The 22,216-nt window shown below is 43.8% G+C and overlaps 3 protein-coding genes and 1 long non-coding RNA gene across 6 annotated transcripts; 2 read left to right on the top strand and 2 right to left on the bottom strand.

Moving 5' to 3' along the window:
- Window positions 1-918: 918 nt before the first annotated feature.
- LOC119317130 (39S ribosomal protein L41-A, mitochondrial-like) lies at window positions 919-6,093 on the bottom strand. The gene is made up of 4 exons (XM_037591531.1): window positions 5,958-6,093; window positions 5,717-5,869; window positions 1,729-1,793; window positions 919-1,184 (listed from the first exon to the last, which is right to left on the bottom strand). Exons 2-4 carry the CDS (start codon window positions 5,862-5,864, stop codon window positions 1,116-1,118), a joined length of 282 nt encoding a protein of 93 aa, XP_037447428.1. The 5' UTR covers window positions 5,865-5,869; window positions 5,958-6,093; the 3' UTR covers window positions 919-1,115.
- A 197-nt stretch (window positions 6,094-6,290) lies between these two features.
- Window positions 6,291-16,437, top strand: LOC119317129 (polyribonucleotide nucleotidyltransferase 2, mitochondrial-like). The gene is made up of 16 exons (XM_037591530.1): window positions 6,291-6,672; window positions 7,398-7,553; window positions 7,646-7,816; window positions 8,082-8,207; window positions 8,278-8,439; window positions 9,248-9,367; window positions 10,539-10,676; window positions 10,770-10,932; window positions 11,273-11,398; window positions 11,875-12,005; window positions 12,114-12,333; window positions 12,411-12,482; window positions 13,836-13,915; window positions 14,047-14,190; window positions 14,937-15,668; window positions 15,815-16,437. Exons 1-16 carry the CDS (start codon window positions 6,349-6,351, stop codon window positions 15,911-15,913), a joined length of 2,964 nt encoding a protein of 987 aa, XP_037447427.1. The 5' UTR covers window positions 6,291-6,348; the 3' UTR covers window positions 15,914-16,437.
- Window positions 16,438-16,673: 236 nt separating this feature from the next.
- On the bottom strand, window positions 16,674-21,869 carry LOC119317127 (GDSL esterase/lipase At5g33370-like). Its single transcript, XM_037591529.1, has 5 exons — window positions 21,590-21,869; window positions 21,331-21,458; window positions 21,012-21,254; window positions 17,284-17,536; window positions 16,674-17,175 (listed from the first exon to the last, which is right to left on the bottom strand). The coding sequence occupies exons 1-5, from the start codon at window positions 21,834-21,836 to the stop codon at window positions 16,931-16,933; spliced, it is 1,116 nt and encodes a 371-aa protein (XP_037447426.1). The 5' UTR covers window positions 21,837-21,869; the 3' UTR covers window positions 16,674-16,930.
- On the top strand, window positions 17,566-20,030 carry LOC119317128. 3 transcript variants are annotated; one of them, XR_005153528.1, is made up of 5 exons: window positions 17,566-18,285; window positions 18,372-18,578; window positions 19,134-19,227; window positions 19,619-19,697; window positions 19,810-20,030. It is a non-coding gene; the product is annotated as an uncharacterized LOC119317128 (long non-coding RNA). The 3 variants fall into 3 exon arrangements; XR_005153527.1 differs by having other exon boundaries at window positions 17,751-18,285; window positions 18,372-18,638; window positions 19,170-19,227; XR_005153526.1 differs by having other exon boundaries at window positions 17,754-18,285; window positions 18,372-18,638.
- Window positions 21,870-22,216: the final 347 nt, after the last annotated feature.

The raw sequence follows: 22,216 nt of genomic DNA, 5'->3' as shown, positions 1-22,216 counted from the left end.
TCGAGGTTGAGTTATAAACTTATGATACAACTCTATCCCTGGAATTTAAAAAATAAGACCAACCCAAGGGCTAACCCTCGTTGGCATTTTTTATAAGAGAAACTCCGCGGGCACCGCGCGTCCGAGCCGGGATTCGAACTCGGGTGGGCTGGCAGCAACATCAGCTGCCCAGCCAACGGGTCGACGCCCCGTCCTCAAAAAATGAGACCAACCCAAGGACTAACCCTCGTTGGCTCTTCTTTATAGGAGAAACTCCGTGAGCACCGCACGTCCGTGTCAGGACTCGAGCTCAGGTGGGCTGGCAGCAACCTCAGCTGCCCAGCTATCCCTGGAATTTCGACCCAAAGGTCCGCCAACTTACAAAAAGGAAGGGCAATGACTACTGTATCTACTGTACTGTGGTGTTGAGGTGAAGCTTCCTCAAGAATTCAATCAGCAACAAAATTTGGTGAAGGAAGAAGCAGCGCAAAGGGAATAACAATCAGATTTCAAAGTTCAAAAAAAAAATCTCACATTCTCATATGACTGTTGTGTGTAAAGTTTCATATAGAAATACATCGCCAAGCGAGCTAAAAGAAACACAAAATCATGATTTTGAAAACAGTGAACACTGTATGTACTGTTCACTATAAAAAACAATGGTTTTGCTTTGTCTTTTTGTGTAGCTCACACATAAAGTTTACATCATGAATTTTTTTCACATCTAGCATACATTCATATGAATATGTAGATTTTTCAGATTATTTTTTAAACTTTGAAATGCACTTTTTTTTAAAACGGTCTGACTTAACCCAAGCACACAAACGCCACGCTCCGTGGGGATCACCTATATAAGATCCAGTACAAGTATCATGTATGTCAAGCAGATTGTAGCATCACTTGCTTCAGAAATGAACATCACAAATGCTAGAAAAAATGTGAACGCAGAGTAAATCAACATTGGTAAGAAAAAACGAATTTATGCTGAGGCACAAAGTTTGTTATTACGACTAGTCCACACGTAGCAATCTTGACGAGGTTAGATGCTCTGAACACGGGCACCGTAAGAAAACATAATTGCAAAGATGCATTGCATTCTTGTAAAACAAGTAACAACTAGAGCATCTAGAAACATATCAGTTCTTGTTTTCAGTTGAGGAGGCTCCGAGTTCGTCCCTGGCACATTGTGATACATATGGCTTCAACTGCAGTTATTTAAAGAAAGAGGAAACCAATTAGTTACAACACAAAGGCATAAAATGAAGGGAAAGATGATTCTCTCGGCCAAATCACATAGGGAGCTTTTTGCCCAATACACGTGATATCATCCACTTTCAGTTTCTCCACCTTTGCTTATAGGTTAAACAATGCAATCGTACTAAATTTGGAACATTAACTCTTAGCTAAATTTGGAATGGATATCACCCAGTTTCAGTTTCTCCACTCTGGCTTATATAGGTTAAACAATGCAATGGTACTAAATTTGGAACATTAACTCTTCTTAGCTAAATTTGGAATAGTTTCATAGCTTCGCTTAAAATATGTTTGTGATTTTCTGTTTGTAGGTACTGCTAACTATTTTTACTATTTTAGTGCTCTATTTTTCTGAGTAAAAGAGCTAATATTCCAATATTCTACATCTTTTCCCACAAAATTGAGGTTGTAATAAAGTACACATAGGCAACTTTGGTACTTAAACGTAACTGGAAACTGTGCCAAATATTGAAACCCCAAAAATATGAGAGTCACCTTAAAATCAGTCAAGTCAGGGACCACGAATCTTGGTAACTTTGCATCCACCATCACATAGCCACCTACAAAATTACATCAACATTTCAAAAATAGTAAAACTCTTCCCTCTCATGAAAGAAATCCATACAAAAAACATGAAAGTCATATCCTAACATGAAAGTGATTTTTGTAGTTGTACAGTAGCATGAAAGTGATCGCATATGTTTACTTGAACCAAGTAACTTCAAGAATAGAATATCCGAGGAACTTGATCCTTATGTATAACAGTATAGGCATGCAACACATAATCAAATTAATCTATTGCAGCTAAAATATGTAAACAGTTTACAGTTCAAAGAAGCATAGTGTATTAGACTTTCAGTAGATGAGTCACATCTACACAAGGGTACCAGAGACAATGAACCGATCACAAGGTACTTGGAGCTTTCGGGAACTAAAAAAACACTCAATGAAATCAAATGGACAAAAAACTTAAGCATAGTATCTTGAATTTGTTTCATTGAAACCCATGCTAAGTTTTAGCTGACATCAATACAACAATTATCTTATCTAACACATACACAACGCTTCAATGTTCCGAAATCTACCCAGATTCTAAGTTCAGCTAAATACCCACCATCACCAGTACATTATTCCTTGGCATTATCCAGCATGTGGTCTCCACAATGACCGAGCAATATAGCATTATTCATATTAGCTGGATGCACATACAGTTGCATTTCTTAGTGCAAGGTTGTATTACCATTCTTGTACATCATCATCATTATCAACACTCCTATAAATATTGGACTGGTGGTTCATCTAACATCCTACCCTCCCCCCCCCCTTCCAAGGTAACCCACTGACTGGTGGGGCGTTCTCCACGATTTCCACAATCCTGTTCAAGGGTATGCAAAATATGTACAATTCCAGTTTAAAAAAAATGTACAATTCCAAGAAGCTTGAATTATAGTGTTTGGATAGGTCCACTGATTTTTTTTAATTTCTCATCATGTGATCTATGAAAGAGTTTTTTTCCCCTTTGCATCCAATGTCGCCCCTGATATTTCGTTACTCACCGAGCCCATTTTGTTTCCCTCCGAGCCGGTCGTTCAGAATGCTAGTATGAGACATTATGATTTGCAATATTTGCTTCATAATCCTGCTGCAGGTCCAGGACTTCGGCTGATCGCTGACCCTCCAGTGAACAACCCAGGAAATGTCCCTGCTCTGGCTGGCCCTGTACCCCTGGCACCCATCCATGCTGGCGCGTGTTAGACCCGCCCCAAGCTACACGGATCATGCCACCTCGTCGAGCACATCGAGTGTGCTCGACGCGTAGCCATGCAGATGGTGCAACATCTGATGGGCCAGCCCAGCACTCGGCTTCGCCTCACGTTGGCGATCATTCTCCTGCTGGGCTTCCTCCGTCTCCGGCTCATGCTCCTGGACCGCTTACAGCAGCACCGGTGTGGCCTGTGATCACCCGCGGTGGTCGCATCAAGTGGTTCCGACGGATGGCACCATCTGCTATGACCCCAATAGACACACCTTCTCGCCGAGCCTGTCTCATACCGTGCTGCTTGAGGTGATCCGCAGTGGCGCTCAGCTATGGAAGACGAGTTTGCAGCGCTTCGCCACAACTCAACGTGGTCGCTGGTTCCTCGCCCACCTGGTCAGAATCTCATTGGTTGCAAGTGGGTGTTTAAAGTTAACAATGACCCAATGGCTCAATCGACAAGTATAAAGCTCGCCTCATTGCCAAGGGTTTTACGCAGTGACACAGCATTGACTACGTTGGCATTTCGGTCCTGTCGTCAAACCGGCTACCATGCGTCGCTTGTTGTCTCTTGCAGTTAGTCATGGCTGAAATCAATAATGCTCCTTCATGGTGTTCTCCAAGAGGATGCATATATGCAGCAGCAGCCGGGTTTTGAAGATCGTGCTCATCCGACGCATGTATGCAAGTTGCACAAAGCAATCTATGGACTTAAACAGTCTGGTACTCACGTCTGAGTGATTGGCTTCAGTACATCTGTTGGTGGACACATCTTTGTTCATCTTCTCCCATGGCAGTGTCACCATCCATATGCTGGTTTATTATGTCGATGATATTGTCATTGCAAGCTCTTCTGTTGCAGCAACAGATCATCTTCTTTGCCATTTGGCTGCCACCTTCCCGGTTATAAGATCTCAGCCAGCTTCAGTACTTCATGGGCATTAAAGTGGCTCACAGTTCCAGGGCCATTGTCGCCGCGCAAAAGAAGTACACTCTTGATCTGCTTTAGCACACTCAGATGACAAATTGTAAGCCAGTTTCTATGCCCAAGTGTGTTCATGAGAAGTTGTCCCATGACCTTGGCATTCCTCCTCTTGGCGAAGCCGACATTCATACCTACCGGAGCACGGTCAGTGCACTGCAGTACCTTACATTGACTCGGCTGGATATCTCCTCTGCTGAGAACAAGGCGTGTCAGTATCTCTCCCAGCCAACAAATGTTCCTTGGGAAGCAGCCAAGAGGGTTCTCCGTTTCATCAAGGGACAAGGGTACAATAGCTACTGGCCTACATATTTGGAGGTCCAAGAACACATTGCTTAGCGTGTTTACAGACACACAGGGCAGGTTGCACTGATGACCGGAGATCCTCCAGCGGGTTCACAATTTTTTTTTGGTCCTAATCTCATCTCTTGAAGTGCTAGGAAACGGCCTGATATTTCCAGATCGTACACTGAGGCAGAATACAAAGCCCTGGCAAATGGTGCTGCAGAGCTTCTTGGGTTCAGTCGCTTCTACGAGAACCTCATGTCCCTCAGCCAAGACCTCCAGTTCTATGGTGCGATAATCTGGGTGCTAGTTCTTAACTACAAACCCAGTGTTTCATGCACGCACTAAACACATTGAAGTGGATTCCCACTTTGTTTGGGAGAAGGTTTGCATTTGGAGCTTTGGAAGTCTGTTTTGTGTCGTCAGCAGATCAGGTCGCTGACGTCTTCACCAAGCCATCAACGAAGCAGATGTTGGAACGTTTTAGAGCCAATCTCAACCTTGTTCATAGTGGTTGAGATTGCAGGGCATATTAACTCTTGTATATACTAGGCACTAGTTGTTCAGTTCCTAGTTGTTTCGTTTCTGCAACTCATATGGTAACACTAGAATCAGTAACTATATCCATGATCTAGTGATCATGACTGTTTGTATGCCCGCACGGCAGTATACAAATATAAGACAAGCCTACCATCGTAGGCATGACCAAAAACATCTCTTCTCACTTGCCATATAATCACAATACTGTTTTGCTGTTTCTAAGCTGCCTTGTTTTTCCTAACTCCAAGTTTGTGTGGCCATGATAGAGAGACTGATGTGGCACATGATTGGAATGGCTCTTCCTCCATGAAGTGCAAGGCTGTATCAGTATTCTTGTATGTTATCGAAAGAAGCATCTATATTCTTCTTTGGTGAAATTGCTGAATTTGCTCTCCACAGTTGCAGTTCTTTCTAGCCATATGGTGTATGCATGAACAACGATTGAAAATACCTGGTACTAGTTTTTACAAATCCATGGTTAATACTAGTTCCCATGAACCTCCCCAATGGCTATAGACCGCCTACATTGAAATGTTTTGCACCTTGTCCACTCACCAAACTTTACCATATTATTATGATGTCAAATGCCAAGTAAGCATGCACTTGGTTCACATACGGTTTAATGGTTTACTCAGAACAACACACTTCACATTTGACATCCCATATTCGTTCCTAATATGGGGCAAATACTAGTTCCCATACGTCGAACTGAGAGCCAATTTGATCCGCTGTGCCATGTTATTTTAACTATCTGATTCAAAATCGTTTAGATTTCTCAACCGACCAGACCATGGCCTGCATCTTTGAATGTAAAAGACGCATCGAAGCAGAAGGTGATAAGAGCTGTGGTCTCGAACAGCGGGCATAAGATACCGAGAAGACAATTAGGTTCAGATCAGAGTTGCTGTCTAACTTGTCACCTTTGCGGGTGTGGAACCCGGTGGGCTTGCAGTTCTTGCCCTTGTAGTAATCCCGGGGCGCCCTCTTGGAGGAGAGGATGTTGAGCGAGGACGTCCGCTTCCGCCGCATCGACCTCCCGATCGAGCTCAGTATCAGCCCCAGCGGCATCGTTCCTACGAATCCCGACGGCAAAATCAGCGGTCAGAAAGGAGGGGAGGAGAGGCGAGGCGAGGCCAGGAGAGGGCGATATGAAGGGCATACCGGAGGAGCGAGGGGGGCGACGGCGAGGACGGGAGGAGGCGCGGTAGGGTTTTGGGGGGTTTCGAGTCGGAGCTCTTCTTCCCGGCGGCGGCGGCAGGCGATCAGTGCGGGAGAGAGAGAGAGAGAAATGGGGTTTCTTTCGACACGATACGGGCGTCCTGAGCCGTCGGTCGCTCCTCGTACGGTCCAGATCTCGTGAGGGTCGTAAAACTGGAGAAGCTGTGTTCATTTGGCCCACTGACACATGGGTCCAGGATCGACCGCTGCACTGCACGGACCCGTGCCAAGACGGCGAAAGGCCCAACCATTTCGCCTCGTCGCTTAAACCCTAAACCCAGGCCCAAACCCCTCTTCCTCTTGCTGCCGCTCCTCCCAGTCCCCGCGCGCCACCATGTCGATGGCGGTGGCCTCGCTCCGCTTCCTCGCGCGCCGCCGGCACCAGCTCCAGCTCGCCGTCCCGGGCACGCGGGCCGCATTCCTCTCCGACACGGCGGAGGAGGCCCCGCAGGCGGCGCCGCCGCCGCCGGGGCGGAAGGTGCTGGAGAGCTTCCGCGAGGAGTTCGAGATCGGGGGTCGCCTCATCGCCTTCGAGACCGGGAAGATGGCGCGCTTCGCCAACGGCTCCGTGGTCATCTCCATGGAGGAGACCAACGTCCTGTCCACAGTCGCCGCCGCCAAGTCCTCCGACCCCGTCCGGGACTTCCTCCCTCTAACCGTAAGGATCGTTTTCCCCCTTCTGTAGATGTGACGTGTATTTCAGAGCCTGTTAATTCTCCTCCTATGTGGCAATTTAATCTGCATATACACAAACTTCCATTTGACGCAGTTTTAACTGTCTTCCAGCTACAGCATTTGATTTGTGCGACATGTTTTTCCTTTTTTGTTAGCACGATATGGTTCACAAGCACGGTTTGGTTGCAGTACTACTAATTATTATGCGTTCATTTGTGCGAATTACCAGTTTGGCGTAAGAGATTGTTCAAATTAAGGCTGTGTGTGGCATTGCAGTGGATTGTCATAATCCCGGTTGCCCAACCAGCTTTTGCCTATTTCCACGCTTGATTTTGGGCAGGTAGTGTTCAGTGCTACACGGTAATAAAGCGTAATTTTAGTACCCTCAAGCTGTTTCTTACAGCTGCTGATACCCTGCAGTAAAATTTGATAGAGCTAAATACATTGTCGACCCTTAAACTTCACTGAAGCACTTAAATAATCTACAGTTTTCTAGTTTAGGGACCTACTTGACCACCCCGGACAAGCTTAAAGGCCCATTGTGTACTTCACTTCTCTCATTGCCAATTGAACTTACTGGGGATATGCTATGCTTAACCCAAAAGGAAGAATGGAATATGTTTGACTTCACATTTTCAAGGCAACACTATTCATTTGCTATCTGCATCTTTCCCATGATGAGCATGTTGGTTATTTTGTCGGCTGTAGGTTGATTATCAAGAGAAGCAATATGCTCAAGGTGTTATTCCCACAACATATATGCGCAGGGAAGGTGCCCCTAAGGAAAGAGAACTTCTGTGCGGGCGCATAATCGATCGACCAATACGGCCATTGTTTCCTCATGGCTTTTACCATGAAGTCCAGGTGATTTTTCTGTTTAATATTTTATTCCTGAAGTTCGTGAAGTTTGCACAAGCATTATCACTCATTGATGGATTTGCATCCTGCTTTTGTAGATCACGGTAAATGTACTTTCCTCAGATGGAAAGCAGGACCCGGATGTTATGGCTGCTAATGCATCTTCAGCTGCTCTCATGCTTTCTGATGTACCTTGGAATGGGCCAATTGGAGTAATACGTGTTGGAAGGATTGATGGGAATTTCGTGTTGAACCCAACAGTGGATGAGGTAATATCGATCAAGTGCTACAATATGTAATCATTTTTATCTATCCTCCACTGTGCCTCAGTTGTACCCATGATGGTGTACGTCTGCACTCTTTGTGGATATAACATTTCCCAGGAGCGTTTCGTGGCTCATGGTGCCTATTCCATTTCTTTGTTATTTGCACCATAACTAACATCAGTTTATATGTGGTTTTCACATCCATTGTAAATATTGTGGTTTCATTCACTTTACTCATATTTTCTGTATATTTCTCTGTAACTTGCAGTTAGGTTTGAGTGATCTCAACCTAGTTTATGCATGCTCACGGGATAAAACACTAATGATAGATGTACAAGCTCGTGAGATAACTGAAAGGGATCTTCAAGCAGGAATGAAGCTTGCGCACTCTGAGGTATTATTTCTTTCTTATTTTAGTTGATGCATTATAATTATATTCTCATGCAGTTGGCTATGATTCTCAGGCAGTCAAGTATATCGACCCTCAAATTAGATTGGCCAAGCGAGCTGGCAAAGAGAAAAGAGAGTACAAGCTGTCAATGATTTCAGATGAAAACTACGAGAAAATCAGAACATTATCAGAAGCACCAATTGAGGAAGTCTTCACAGATAAATCATACGGCAAGGTATGTTGGGTATTCTCTTTTGACTGCAGGTCTTCCTTTCTAGTTGAAGTTCTTCCTTTCTAGTTTGTGGAGTTAAAAGCGGAAATGTGCGATTGTGAACTTTCTTAACAATTTTTGCCTCCGTCTCTAAGGGTGCATTTGGATCGTGACCAAAGTGAGCCCTGCTAATTTTTTGGTCAGGGCCAAAACATTGGCTTTTGTTTGGAGTATGACCAACCTTTTGACATGTCAATGCTCCAGCACCAACTTTAGTACATTTTTCTAGCCAATGTTGGCCAATCCATTGACAAGCAAATCTTCAACCAATTTTGTGTCTAGCCAACTTTTTGGCATGGCAACTTGCGGCACAAACTAAACATACCCTAAATGTAAGTTGCCCAGCCCTGGGATTTTGTGTGGTCAATCTTTATAAACTTTGAATAATAATATGTTTGGAAGATAAAGATTGACTTCATGGAAGTTGCCCAGCCCTGGGATTTTGTGTGGTCGATATTTATAAACTTTGAATAATAATATGTTTGGAAGATAAAGATTGACTTCATGAAAGTAATGTAATTAGATTTGTCTAGAATATCATTTTCACTTCCTTTTGCAAGTATATTATGATGAAAACTATGTTCAAAGGTTGCCCAAAAAACCATATTTTGACTGCTTCAACTATAAATCATGAAGAATCAAAAACCATGAAAACCATGAAGAATCAAAAACTAACCTCTACCTTTTTGGAGGAGTCATCCAGTAATAAGTTAAATCTGTTCTTGTTTTCTGCTTGCACCATGAATTCATTGGATATTTTCATTTCCTGCAGTTTGAGCGTGGAGAAGCCCTGCAAAAGATCACAGAATCTGTAAAAGAGAAGCTTGAAGAAGAATGTGACGAGGAAAGCTTGAAGTTTCTTCCTAAAGCAGTTGATACTGTGAGAAAGCAGGTAGAGCACATTGATTTCTCTGGAAACTGGAAGATATAGATAAAAGTGTGGTCTTTGTTTGACGCGTAAGTGTGGGCTTTGTCAATAGATGAGCGGAAAATACATTCTTGCTGTTACAAATGCATCTATATCTATACCAATATAAAAAAGACCTGAAGGGGCAGATCCAACTAATCTAGACCATCAAACCATGTCAATCCAACGACCTAGATTCTATGTTTTTAAGGCGACGCCTTACCGCCTTAGGGAGGGGGGGCGCTTTGGCGCCTAGGCGACGCCTAGGCGGGCGCTTTGGACGCCTAGGCGCCCAAAGCGGTCGATTTTCCAAAGCGGAGGGGGAGCGCTTCGACGCCTAGGCGTCGCCTAGGCGTCGCCTTAGGGACGCTTTAAAAACATAGCCTAGATTACTCCGATGGCGAGCGCTCAACATGTTTAACATGCACTTAATGCCGTACCAAATATGAACGGCAGCACTAATCATGTAATTAACATGCAATTAATATCCAACCTAATATGAGCGTGCAATTAATAGACTACGTAATAACAACGTGCATTGCACGTACACATTTACTAGTAGCTCATGGGTATCCTGTTTCAGTATGAGGAATGTTAACTCCAATGATTAATGTTTTAATCATATTTTTTGCCGTGCCTAAATGAATGATTCTGTCATATCTCATTTTACACACTGAAATCTGGAACTTTATGTAACATCTGCTGATCTTATCTGTTCAATGCACAAATGTATGTGCAATAGAAACAACCGAGCACATTGATCTCTTTATAATAGCGAATTCTTAACATTTGGCAAACTTGCAGCCATTGTACCAAACCTCTGTTTTCAGTCATATGCATGAGTAATTTATAATTGGTAAAGAAAGATCTGGTCCCTATGCATTCACCTGACCTATTGTTTGCTCTATCCTTCTATACCTCTATTTCTGAATTCAGGATAAATTTTCTGTTCCAGTAGTACACGGAAAACTCTGAGAACTTGTGCAAATTATATTGAGTTATTGGGCTTATTAGCTTTTAATATCAAGATGAAAGTTGTGAGGAGCTACCATCTATCATTGGCATCACTTGATAGCATTTCATTCAGTGCAATTTTGTGTGTAGAATCACTTATATTATTTCAGTTCATAAAGAGTTGTGCCCTTCTTTTGTGCAGGTCATACGCAAGAGAATAATTAAAGAAGGCCTTAGAGTCGATGGTAGACGACTTGATGAGGTGCGGCCGTTGTACTGCGAATCAAGCACATACCCGATATTGCATGGTTCTGCACTGTTTTCACGTGGAGATACTCAGGTTCTCTCTCTCTCTCTCTCTCTCTAGCACAATGGCACACCAGAAAATCTGAATACGTATACACCACATGAATAATCCGAATTTTGCTTGTAGGTTTTATGTACAGTTACCCTTGGTGCTCCTGGTGATGCCCAGCGATTGGATTCAATTGTTGGCCCACCAACAAAGCGTTTCATGCTTCATTATAGTTTTCCACCATTTTCAATAAACGAAGTTGCCAAACGTGGGGGTTTGAATCGACGTGAAGTTGGACATGGTACGTATTTTCATTGTTGGTGCAGAGCTGCAGTTTAAAGAACTTATCTGTCCGTAAAGAGATATGTGTAGTACCATGTTTTAAAGAATACATAGCCTAGGGAACTTCTGCAAACTGCGCGGTTCAAAGCGTAGACTTTTGGTTTGTTGTGTGCATACTTGGGTTTCTACTATATGCTGAACGGCATCTGTTGCAATATTTAAGTTCTTGATCTGTGATTGTGTTTTCCTTTGTTTTTCTCCTGTTCAGCTTTTCTAATTTCAGCCTTAGTTTGTGTTGAAAGTTTTATGAGGGAAAATGAATACCACCAATTTCGCAATTTTGTTTTTCTATTGTGCAGGCACTCTTGCCGAGAAAGCACTACTTGCTGTGCTTCCTCCAGAAGGTGACTTTCCATATACTGTTCGGGTAAATTCAGAAGTCATGGCCTCTGATGGTTCAACATCAATGGCATCAGTATGTGGAGGTACGCATCTTTATTTAGTGTTACTATTATACACAAAATGGAACTCTTGGAGATGTTATTTTATTAGAACTAAATGCCATTTTATCTGATTGACCTTCATCCGTAGTTTGGTGATGGAATGCCATTCACTTGCAAACGCGTTAGTTTTGCAACATCATGTCCTGCACTATGTAAAATGAATCAAGGGTCTGTGCTTCGCTCTGTAGCAAAGCCATGAGAGGCATTACAATTGCCTTTATCATGTCTATAATGCAGAAATATCTTAAATGATTAGCAAGTGTAACACTTCCAAGAGACCTCTAAAATGACTTTATCTTGTATTGAGTTTAATAGGTTTCTAGGGTTCATCTGTTAATCTGGGTATAAAAATGCCTTTCCAGCGTCAATGTGATGTCCTTGAACTGCTCTGAAGTTTATTTTTATTTTTTGATATTATAAATTCTGCTTTTCATGCATTTCAAAATGGTGACTGACAGGAAGCATGGCTTTAATGGATGCTGGGATACCTGTAAGGGAGCATGTTGCTGGTGTTTCAGTGGGTCTTGTCAGTGAAACAGACCCAACTACTGGAGATATTTCTAGTTACCGTATATTAACGGATATTTTAGTAAGTCTTAGACACTCTTCATTTTCCTTGTCAGATTTTGACTAACTGTATATGTTGCTAGAGCAAAAAATTCCTTTCTGAACTAATCACGGCCATCGATGTACTCAGGGTCTTGAGGATCACCTGGGTGACATGGACTTCAAAATTGCAGGAACAAGGAGAGGTATTACTGCTATTCAGCTGGATATAAAACCTGCTGGAATACCATTGGACATAGTATGTGAAAGTTTGGAGCCTGCACGAAAGGCTCGTAATCAAATCCTTGATCGCATGGATCAGGAAATAAGTTCTGCTCGTGCTATCAATGATGGAAGTTCTCCTCGATTAGGTTTGTTGATGCACTTTCACTGTTCCCTTTTAGGTTAGGTTGATTTGTTGATGTCACAATTGCCTCTCTATTTGCAGCCACACTGAGCTTCAGCAGTGATTCTCTTAGGAAATTGCTTTTCCACAGGAAAAAAATTGAGCAAGATACAGGTATAAAGCTAGGTTTTACCTGATTTTTGTTCATGCCGTTTCTTAAGCTCTTCTTTAAGACATTATTCATGTCACATTTGACGCGAGGGTTAAATATTGCTACCTCTGTCTCATAATATAAGACGTTTTTTGAGACTGACAGTGTCAAAAAACGTCTTATATTATGACAGTGGGAGTACTAGTTTGTGGAATTTTGTAATTGTCTGCTGTGCCACAAATTATTTTGATGATTGATAACATGTGTTTCAGTTTTTGGCAACTTATTTTGGATCCTGTTTGCACTTTTCTTTTTCGTTGTAGAAAAACTGAATTGATTTTTTGAAGGCAACACTAAGAACCATCATCGACTCTGCCTAGATGAAATGAAATGAATAAAAAAGGGCAGCCTGGTGCACGTGGCTCCCGCTTGCGCAGGGTCCGGGGAAGGGTCCGGCCGCTTTGGATCTATAGTACGCAGCCTTTCCCTACATTTCTGCAAGAGGCCGTTTCCAGGACTCGAACCCGTGACCTCATGGTCACAAGGCAACAGCTTTACCGCTTGCGCCAAGGCTCCCCTTCATGAAATGAAATGAATACTTTTTGATATTTGTAAAGACTAAAAGATTAATCTCAGCTGAGCATTGACTGATTGCAGGGTTGCATTCTTTGAAATTTGAAGTTTTTCTTTATGGTTGCAGAACCTGGACTAATAATAAGAATAAAATACTGATACAGATTGTTTCATTTGATGATAGGAACATATGTTGCTACATACCACCTGTAGATCCCACGTGAGTTCGTGCTTGGAGATTCACATATTTTTATCTTTTCACTGTAGCGCATACACATTTTTTTTCCAAAACGGAGCGCATCCACATTTCACACCCTAATAAAAAAACAAGTGTACGCTACTGTCATGTGTAAAACATGGGCGATACAACCTTTATTCTGTCATCACGAAATGGCTTATTCATTTCAAGTCCTGATATATGGTCAAGTAGCTTGGGGTGGCGTCATCATCATCTGCTCGGTAGCAGTAGGGGTGTAAAAATAAAACCACGCTCTTTGATGTTAATACTCCTTGGGCTGTGTTTCTACAGACTTGCTTTTGGGCTGTTACTATTAGCTGTCACTCTGTGTGGAGGTCTAGATCTGCATGTCTGTGATAAGCCAAAGTCAGAAATTCAAGTTCCCTTCAGGATTAACTGGATATGGACGTATTCTAAAAGAAACTCAATATGGGCATATTTTGTCACCATTCTGTTTCGTAACTTGTATATTTGAATCCATGTATGTAGTTCATTTAGCTATCCCTTCTGTATTTTGTAAGAATTTTAGGCAGCTAACTTTGTAACTAATTTCCATTTTCTCAAGGTGCACGGGTATCTGTTAGTGATGGTACAGTCACTATTATTGCTAAAACTCAGCCAATTATGGATAAGGCTATTGAGAAGGTATGTATCAGTTATTCAATGGCAGGTCGCTTAAGCCAGATATGACATCACCTTCTTTTATCATTCCTTGCAAGTGTTTGGGAGGAAGAATCTTTACATGAGAAAGTTTAACCTGTTCTATGTCTTTGCAGGTTGAATTTCTTGTGGGTCGTGAAATTGAAGTTGGCAAGACATACAAAGGAATTGTTTCCTCAATAAAGGAGTATGGCGCTTTTGTGGATTTCAATGGCGGACAGCAAGGTCTTCTTCACATTTCTGAGCTATCACATGAACCGGTATTTCTCTTGAAATTCTGCTTCACATTTCTGAGTTGTTTCATGGACCAGTTTTTATCATGAAATTTTGTAGAAGGTTGATAGGACTGACTATCTCGATTCTTTTACTTTGCCTTGAATAATTCAGTGCCATTCCTTCAGAATATACTCCCTCTGTTCACAAATATAAGATGCTCTAACTTTTTTCTGAATCGGATGTATATAGACACGTTTTAGTGTGTTGGTTCATTCATTTCAGTCCGTATGTAGTCTATATTAAAATAACCAAAACATCTTACATTTGTTAACGGAGGGTGCATGAATATTTTTGGGTATGTGGTACTCAAGTTGAAAAGTGTTTGCTGATACCGTTTGAATTTTTTAAAGAATATTTGGTTCCAGGATTGGATTGGTCTCTTTGGTTCAAGCCTTTCTTACTTGGTTTGAAGAACAGATTGGGTTGGTCCACCACCAATCCTAGTTTAGACTCCTGCTTTTTTCTTTCTGTTAATAGAGATTCCTCTTTGCTCTCCTTTTGAATGAAAGTGGTGCTTGCGATGCCCCTCCTTTTACTGCCTTGACTCACTATAACTATAATAGACAAGGAGCAATGACACTGTGCCACAAAAAACCATGAACCAGAGTTTTTGTTACCTTCTACACCGCATTTATAAGTTCTCCATTGTATTCTATATACTGGCAAAGCAGCTTTTAATTAGTTCTAACTATTATTTGTTTATTTTGTTTTATTTCCTTTCTTCCATCAGGTTTCAAAAGTCACGGATATTATATCTGTTGGTCAAGCGCTCTCATTGACATGCATTGGACAGGACGTGAGGGGTAATATTAAACTTTCACTCAAAGCAAACCTACCCCATTCCCATCAGCCTGAAAAGGAGTTAGCAAGTGAGGATGCTACTCTTTTGCCAAATCAAGACCTTGTTGGTTGGGCCGCCGTGGAGAACATGCCCAGCAAGGATGCTGATGTCAATTCATCCAATAGCAAAGATGAAGATGACACAACTGAGGAAACGCCTGCATTTTCTACTCCTACAGTTATAATTCGCAGTGCTGCTGACTGTGATGCTCAAGATGTTGCAAATGGTCCTACTAAGAAACGTTCAAAGGCGGCAAGTTCTAAGGTTGCAAAGCCATCCCCTAGAGCATCTAAACCAACCAAAGAACAGCAGGAGGCTAGGAAAGCTACCCCTAAGAAAGCGTCAACTACGTCAACTGCCAAGAAAAGTAAGAAAGAAAAGGCTGATGATTCTGCAAGTAATGGGCTCGATAAAGGGAAGGCTGATGATTCTGCAAGTAATGGGCTCAATGCCATTCCAGAACAGGAAATAAGCAATACCCTGAAGCATTCGAGTCCCAAGAACTTCCGCTCAGGTTCTATAAAGCTGGGCGATGTAGTTACTGCAAAGGTCTACCAAATACGGGCCTATGGATTAGTACTTGAGCTGAGTGATGGAGTTCGTGGAATGCACAAGTTTGTGGTAATTTCCTACCCATCTCTCTGGTGTTCTCTATTGGTTAATGCTGCCGCACGCAGTATTTCGTACATTGTTCAATTTTTTGAACCCGTTGTGGTTATGTCATCTTTTGGTCGTTGGTACTGAAATTCGGGTGAATGTTTTTGCAGGAAAATAGCCAGAACAACTTTGAGGTTGGAGAGGAAGTGCTTGTGAAATGCGACACTTTCAGTGCCAAGGGTGTCCCAGTCTTCTCAGTGCTTGATTAGTAAAATTTTGATGGGGCTAATTTGCTCTACTCTAGAGCTCTACAGAGATACACTTGTAAATGTGTACTCCCTCCGTTCCTAAATACTTGTCTTTCTAGGCATTTCAACAAGTGACTACATACGGAGCAAAATGAGTGAATCTACACTATAAAATATGTCTACATACATCTGTATGTAGTAGTCATTTGAAATGTCTAGAAAGACAAATATTTAGGAACGGAGGGAGTAGTAGTTAATCCACTGACTTAATAAACATGGGAAGCAGCGAAGTAGCCTCAAATTTCGTCGGAATGCTGCACGAGTTTGTGCTTTTGCAGCCGTCGTGAGCATTTTGCTCCTGCATTTTTACTCTTCTAGCATGCAACCATGCATAGGAGGATGGGAAAATTGATCATGTGACTCAGCTGAAACATCGGACAATATGCAGCTTGTCCCAACTTTTGTATATTGTTAATTTTGATGGCCACAATGTTGCTCATTTATTGTATTAAACAATTGTTAAAGTCAAATTTCATTTATATGTACCATGTTCATCCCATCAGTTCACTCCGTTCTTAGCAGTTTTCTAGGACGTGCATCAATATAATCATCTGTTTTTTGTGTGGACAAAGCTGAATTCACTTCAAAGAAGATTTGGTTATTTTCTTCAGAAAGGAATCAGGTATAAACTTAATTCAGTAACAAGTATCCTTCACGTCGTGACCATCGAGATAGAATGTTCACTCATGACCTTTTCTTTTGGACAGAAACTTGCACGCAGAACAGAAAAATAGCACTGAATGCATTATTTTGACTGTTGCATCATATCCGTGTCATTTGTACGCAGTACAAAAAGGCACTGAAACATTATGCTCTTACTTGGCCAGCTATCTTTTTTAAACACAGCACATACACAAATACACTGGCTCCTGTAAACGCACATGCACACACCCTGCCCTAGGAGCAAACTACTTCTAGCCAAGTACACGTGACATCGATCGATCAGGAGGATTAATAATACATAGCAGTGGTAATTAGCTAAAGAGAACCCGCCTGCAGCTGGTCCATGGCGAGTATGGTGCTGAGGTTCATGGGGTGCATGTAGTCGGTGGACCCATGCATGAACTGGCCGACGATGATCCGGTTGGCCCGCTCTGTGGGGTGGAAGGCGTCCCAGAAGGCGAACACCTCCCGGTTGGCGCACACGTTGGACGCCGCCGTGCACAGACCGATCCCGTTGTACGGCCCCTGCCCACAGCACGCCACCTTCACGTTCGTGAACCCTGCACGCACGCACGAAGGCAACCACAAGAACCAATCAGTATCAACGATCACACGGCGGCGTTCTGCGGGATGTCGCTCTGGGCGGCGGCAGGCAAGCACGTGTTTACCGTAGCTCTGCGGGTTGGTGAGGTAGTCGAAGTTGGCGCGGTAGGCGTTGGCGGAGACGAAGACGTCGGCGCCGGCGTCGCGGTTGAGGCCGCGCACCATGTCCACCAGCTGCGGGTTGAAGAGGTCCACGGCGCGGTTCAGCTCCGCCGCGCACTCGCCGTTGCTGCTGTGCTGCGCCAGCTCCGCCGGCACGCACCCCAGCGGCCCTGTCCCCGTCACGATCACGCGCCGCGCCCCCAGCTCGTACAGCCTCTGCACGCACACGCGGTGTCAGTTCATCGGTCTCATTCGGAATGGAGGGCGAGTGAATTCGAGAAGCTGCTGCACTGCACTGCACATGCACCGTACGTGCTGCAGCGCGCCAGGAGTGAATGCTGCAACTTCCGTCGGTCGCCAAGTCGCCATGTGTATACGGTCACTACAACAAAATAGGTATGTAGGGACGTTTTTGTGTCGACGCTTTTATCAACGTCTCATTATTTAAAATCACTTGATGCATAGGGACGATTTCTGAGGCGCAAAGGACATCGTCCTTGGTTCCCATAGAAAAAAAGGATTCTGGTGGTTGAAAATATCTTGCGCCACAAGCCCACCACCACCACCCTAATCCCCCATCGTGCGAGATGGCCCAAGAAAGTAACTACCATGGAAAAAGGGTGCGATCTCTGGCCTCTAAAACTAGCGCCGCCATGCCACACCGCCGCTCTCTGCCAAGATCCTGCTCCTCCTCACCCCAGACTCGCTGTAGCAGGTCCACCCCCTCGCCCGTCGGCCGCCAACAGTAGGCTCGGGGACCCCGGCCTCCAGGCGGTGGCCCAGCCCCACTCCGGCGGCCTCGACCTGCGCTCCGGCACACGATGCACTCCGGCTGAAAGGGAAGATGGCGGGTGGCGGAGTGGGCAACGGAACTGGACATCGCCATCTCCTCCTAGTGAGATCGTAGCGAGATACGACCCGACAGGAAGGTAGAAGAGGAACAAGATCGACGAGGAGGACGAAAGGTATTGATCAGTTAGGCGCTCGTTTATTTGTATGTTCGCTGTCCTTCTCTTCAGACTTTGATTCAGATCCACCTTTCTGTATGTAGCTGTTTTATTTGTTCGCCCACGGCAACAATGCTATCAGAGACTTAATTAGTTTATATAATCTTCGGGGGGAAATTGTATGCCCCGGTGACGACTCCTACCCGGCCCTCCATTTGCTCGCCCGGCATCCTCTATCTCTAAGAACCCGATGTCTTGCGACCAAAAAAATCCAACAAGCGTCCTCGCCATGTGAAGCTCGTTTCCATCAGGTAGGCTGACCTCGTGCTTGACACTGTCGACCAGCAGCAAGGGGGCAAATTCATTTATATGTGAGTCGATCTACTTTTTTGTTTTAGTTTTTCTATCAATTCATTCCAAATAAAAAATTGGAGCCGCTCCCTTGATGCGTACTTAGTTGTGGAGGAGAAACTTGACATTGTACATTAGATTATCCTATTAAGATAGGACAACACTGCTTTGCCGGGTTTTTTTTTTCTGAACTCTCGTCTGTTTACTAATTAAACATGTAGACTTCCACTTCAATTTAAACTACTACTTCAATTTACATATAGCTTTTTTCGTTGTTTACTCCCAAATTATTGGCACTCACATATGCAGGTGCTTGATAAAAAGCCTCTGATAATATCCTGATTGAATAGGATGGTCAGTGTTCTTAACACATTTTTCTTTTTCATGTAGTTAATAATAGTTGTGTATCAACTGTCAAATCACCTTCACCCCCTCCACTCCCATAACTAAAATTAAGAGCTTTGCGCCCACGTTCTAACATTTCTTAGAATTAACATGGCTTCTACTCTAAACAGAGAGATCAACTCACACATGCAGTTTCTCACCTGTAGAAACTTTTCTCAAGTTGTCAGATAAAGAGCACCGTGGATGGATATATTATCATGTTTGGTAAGATTTAATCATATCTGATAATGTAAAACATCTGGGTAACATGTGTTGCACTATGTCTAGAGCAGCTAAATGGTATCATTCTCGCTTATAATTATGTAGATATTGTGTTAGACTGAAGATTATTAATATGAACTACCATGAGAATTCAGTATTTTTATGGTAACCCGTTCCCTTAATAAGTAGAGCTAGTATTAAGGCTTAGAGACTATTAGTGTCAACAACCATTAGAATTCAGTCCATGTATGTTAAACTGCTGCTATTTCTTTACATATATACACTTTGTATGGTGAATACTTAGTTAGTTGTTATTTTTTCTAAGAAATACACTTGAAGCATTCTCACCTTAGCCAATCTATCGATGACATAATGATTTTTCTTCTTTTTACAGTATGTATCTATACTTCATATGGGCACATGAAATCTACATGGCAAGATTGAACTTCTGCAGTGCATGTTTACTCGATGTGGTATATGTAATACCGTTCTTCTCTGTTCTTATAGCTGTATGTTCAGCAAACAAAAACTTACTGATAGAAGTTTGAATAAATTTATTTATATCTCATTGGGCTTTCTTCGCAGAAAATCTTCTATGTGCGGGATTTGAAGGCAGTTGCCACAAGGATAAGCTAGAGAAGCAGAGAAAACAAGGAGCCATTGTTCCATTATCAACATGTAGAAACTAAAAATCATATAGATATGTTTCACCTAGTTTGCGCATGTAATTGTTAATAGGAGATGTGTACAATTGAGTTTGTAAACTACTACTACTCTGAGTAATACAATGTTATTATCTCGTGCCATGCCATACAAGTTTTGAATATTTTATGATATGTAAAAGAGAGTCGAATTATTTCATATGAGCAAGTAATTCTATTAAGTGCAATTGATTAAAAAACACTTTATACAATAGGAAGAGAATATATGCAGTTGCATCTAGCATGAATTTACCAAAGCGTCCCTAGGGGTATAAAGATGCTCTCAAAATGTCTCGTATCTATGTTGACACGCTTTGTTAGGACGTCTTAAAACGTCTCATATCCATGTTGACACGCTCTATAAGGACGCTCTTAAACCGTCTCATTTCCATGTAGACACGCTACCTCCGCGTCTCAATGGTCTTTGAGACGGTGCGTGAGGAGACGCTCGTAGGACGCTTTAATGAGCGACTCTAAAATCTGCTAGAGATAATTTAGTGCGTCTTTAACACCTACATTTAGCGCCTCTACATGGCATTTTTGTTGTAGTGGGTTGTCTTTACCCTGCACCTACGGTACCCTTTGCTGGCTCCATTTACACTTGTCTTTACAGCTTGGGCAAAATGTGTGTGGATTCATGCTGCACCAGTTGATTTGATTGGTAGGTCATCAAGTGCTGCTGGCTGGTCTATGTTTTTTCATGTGCTCAAACTTAATTCATGAGCAGTACTCGATCGTTGGAACTGTAGTCGCAAATCTGGCATCCATTTATGTGGAGATCTTCCTTCTTGCTTCAATTCGGTCATAATTCTATTGCAGCGTGCATGCACGAATCGGCCATGTCAGGCTGCAGCTAGAGCAACAACTTGAATATACGATAAAAATACCAGATCTGTCACTCTCTTCTTCGTGCCACATGCCCTTACTTCTTATGGCCATGTCAGTTTGCAGTTAAGCAACAAACAGTTGAACGTACTAGTACGTTCTAATTACTAATTACCTACTCGCAAAAAAAATCCTAATTACCTAGCGCACTGTGCACAAATTTGGGAGGAACATCAACTGTAAATTCACCGGAAGACTTACCGCGAGGATTTTCCTGTACTCGGAGATGATGAAGCTTACGTAGTCCGGGAGAGCGTACTGGCGAGACCTCATGGACATGGGCACCAGGTAGTAGTTGTTGACGAAGTCGTTGCCTCCCAGCGTGATGAGCACGAGCGCGCCGTTGACGAGCCTCGCCGCCTGCTCCTCGCCGGCGAAGGCCCTCAGCTTGCGCTGGTACTCCCCGAAGTAACGCAGCTGATCCCCCATCCTAATTATGTTCACCTGCTCGACCAATCATGCATGCATTATACATAAGCCGTCAATGCATGTTAATATGTCAGGGAAATGGAGCACGTACAAACTGCACTCCCGTGTCGTTGAGGATCCCGACGCCGGCCGACGCGAAGTTGGCGCCCACGAGCAGCTTCGCCCCTCGGAGCTCCGGGCTCAGGTACGGCAGCGCAGGCTCCGCCCCGAGGTGCTCACCTGAAACGACGGCGTCACCGCGTCAGTGCCTGACATTGTGTGCTCGAGTTCGAGCTCAACATAGCAGCATTCTCCTATCTGAAATTGAGATGCATGCATGGCGAATGGAGGCATGGAATGTACTGCATTACTGATGATGTCGGGGATGTTGAGGCCGTTGGAGAAGCGGCCCGTGGCGCGGTGCGACGGGAAGTCGATGCCGTAGGGCGGCGCGTCGGCGCGCGCGGTGGTGAGGAGGTAGTTGTTGTTGCCGTTGTCGACGAGGGAGTCGCCGAAGACGAAGAAGGCCCGCGGCGCCGCGGACGCCGCCGGGGCACGCGCCGCCGCCACCACCACGAGCACTACGTAGACGAGGAGAGGAACGAGAGCGGCGCCCATCTGCTCGCGACTTACGTACGCTTGAGACTTGGAGAGAATATAGATGCACGGGCGGCCAGGCTACGCGCGCGCGCTTTATACAGGCCGTCCGGGCAGCTTGGCGCCCGGGTGGCAAGTGCGTAGATGCGAGGTGGTTGGGGGATGGGTAGGTAGGTGGTGCCTCGGGGGACGTACGCAGTACGCTCGACCGGCTTGGATCATGTGCCCAGCAACGACCCAAGCAGCGTGTGATCGACACAGGTTGGAGAAGCCTTTTTGTGTTCGTCAAAGGAGGGGGGTTGCACGGCCGGTGCGTGCCGGTATTTAGGGTTCGTACGGAAGGAAATAATGCTTTGCTTCACGGCTGTCTCGTTTGCTGGTTGGAGGGGAGAGAATTTCAG

The sequence above is a fragment of the Triticum dicoccoides genome, chromosome 6A (genome assembly GCF_002162155.2).
Source record: "Triticum dicoccoides isolate Atlit2015 ecotype Zavitan chromosome 6A, WEW_v2.0, whole genome shotgun sequence".
Taxonomy (NCBI): Eukaryota; Viridiplantae; Streptophyta; class Magnoliopsida; order Poales; family Poaceae; genus Triticum; species Triticum dicoccoides.
The sequence above is the reverse complement of the archived record's forward strand: the minus strand, read 5'-3'. Positions and strand labels throughout refer to the sequence as shown.

What these genes read in the sequence shown, in the direction of transcription:
- LOC119317129 (XM_037591530.1), top strand. Translation starts at nt 6,349, where the DNA reads ATGTCGATGGCGGTGGCCTCGCTCCGCTTCCTCGCGCGCCGCCGGCAC. An exon ending in AATGGCATCAGTATGTGGAG is followed by an intron (nt 11,399 to 11,874) that starts GTACGCATCTTT and finishes GGTGACTGACAG; the next exon opens with GAAGCATGGCTTTAATGGAT. An exon ending in TGGAAGTTCTCCTCGATTAG is followed by an intron (nt 12,334 to 12,410) that starts GTTTGTTGATGC and finishes CTCTATTTGCAG; the next exon opens with CCACACTGAGCTTCAGCAGT.
- LOC119317127 (XM_037591529.1), bottom strand. Translation starts at nt 21,836, where the DNA reads ATGGGCGCCGCTCTCGTTCCTCTCCTCGTCTACGTAGTGCTCGTGGTG. An exon ending in CAACATCCCCGACATCATCA is followed by an intron (nt 21,459 to 21,589) that starts GTAATGCAGTAC and finishes CCGTCGTTTCAG; the next exon opens with GTGAGCACCTCGGGGCGGAG. An exon ending in CACCAACCCGCAGAGCTACG is followed by an intron (nt 17,176 to 17,283) that starts GTAAACACGTGC and finishes GCGTGCGTGCAG; the next exon opens with GGTTCACGAACGTGAAGGTG.
- LOC119317130 (XM_037591531.1), bottom strand. Translation starts at nt 5,864, where the DNA reads ATGCCGCTGGGGCTGATACTGAGCTCGATCGGGAGGTCGATGCGGCGG. An exon ending in CGGGTTCCACACCCGCAAAG is followed by an intron (nt 1,794 to 5,716) that starts GTGACAAGTTAG and finishes GTAATTTTGTAG; the next exon opens with GTGGCTATGTGATGGTGGAT. An exon ending in CTGACTTGACTGATTTTAAG is followed by an intron (nt 1,185 to 1,728) that starts GTGACTCTCATA and finishes AAATAACTGCAG; the next exon opens with TTGAAGCCATATGTATCACA.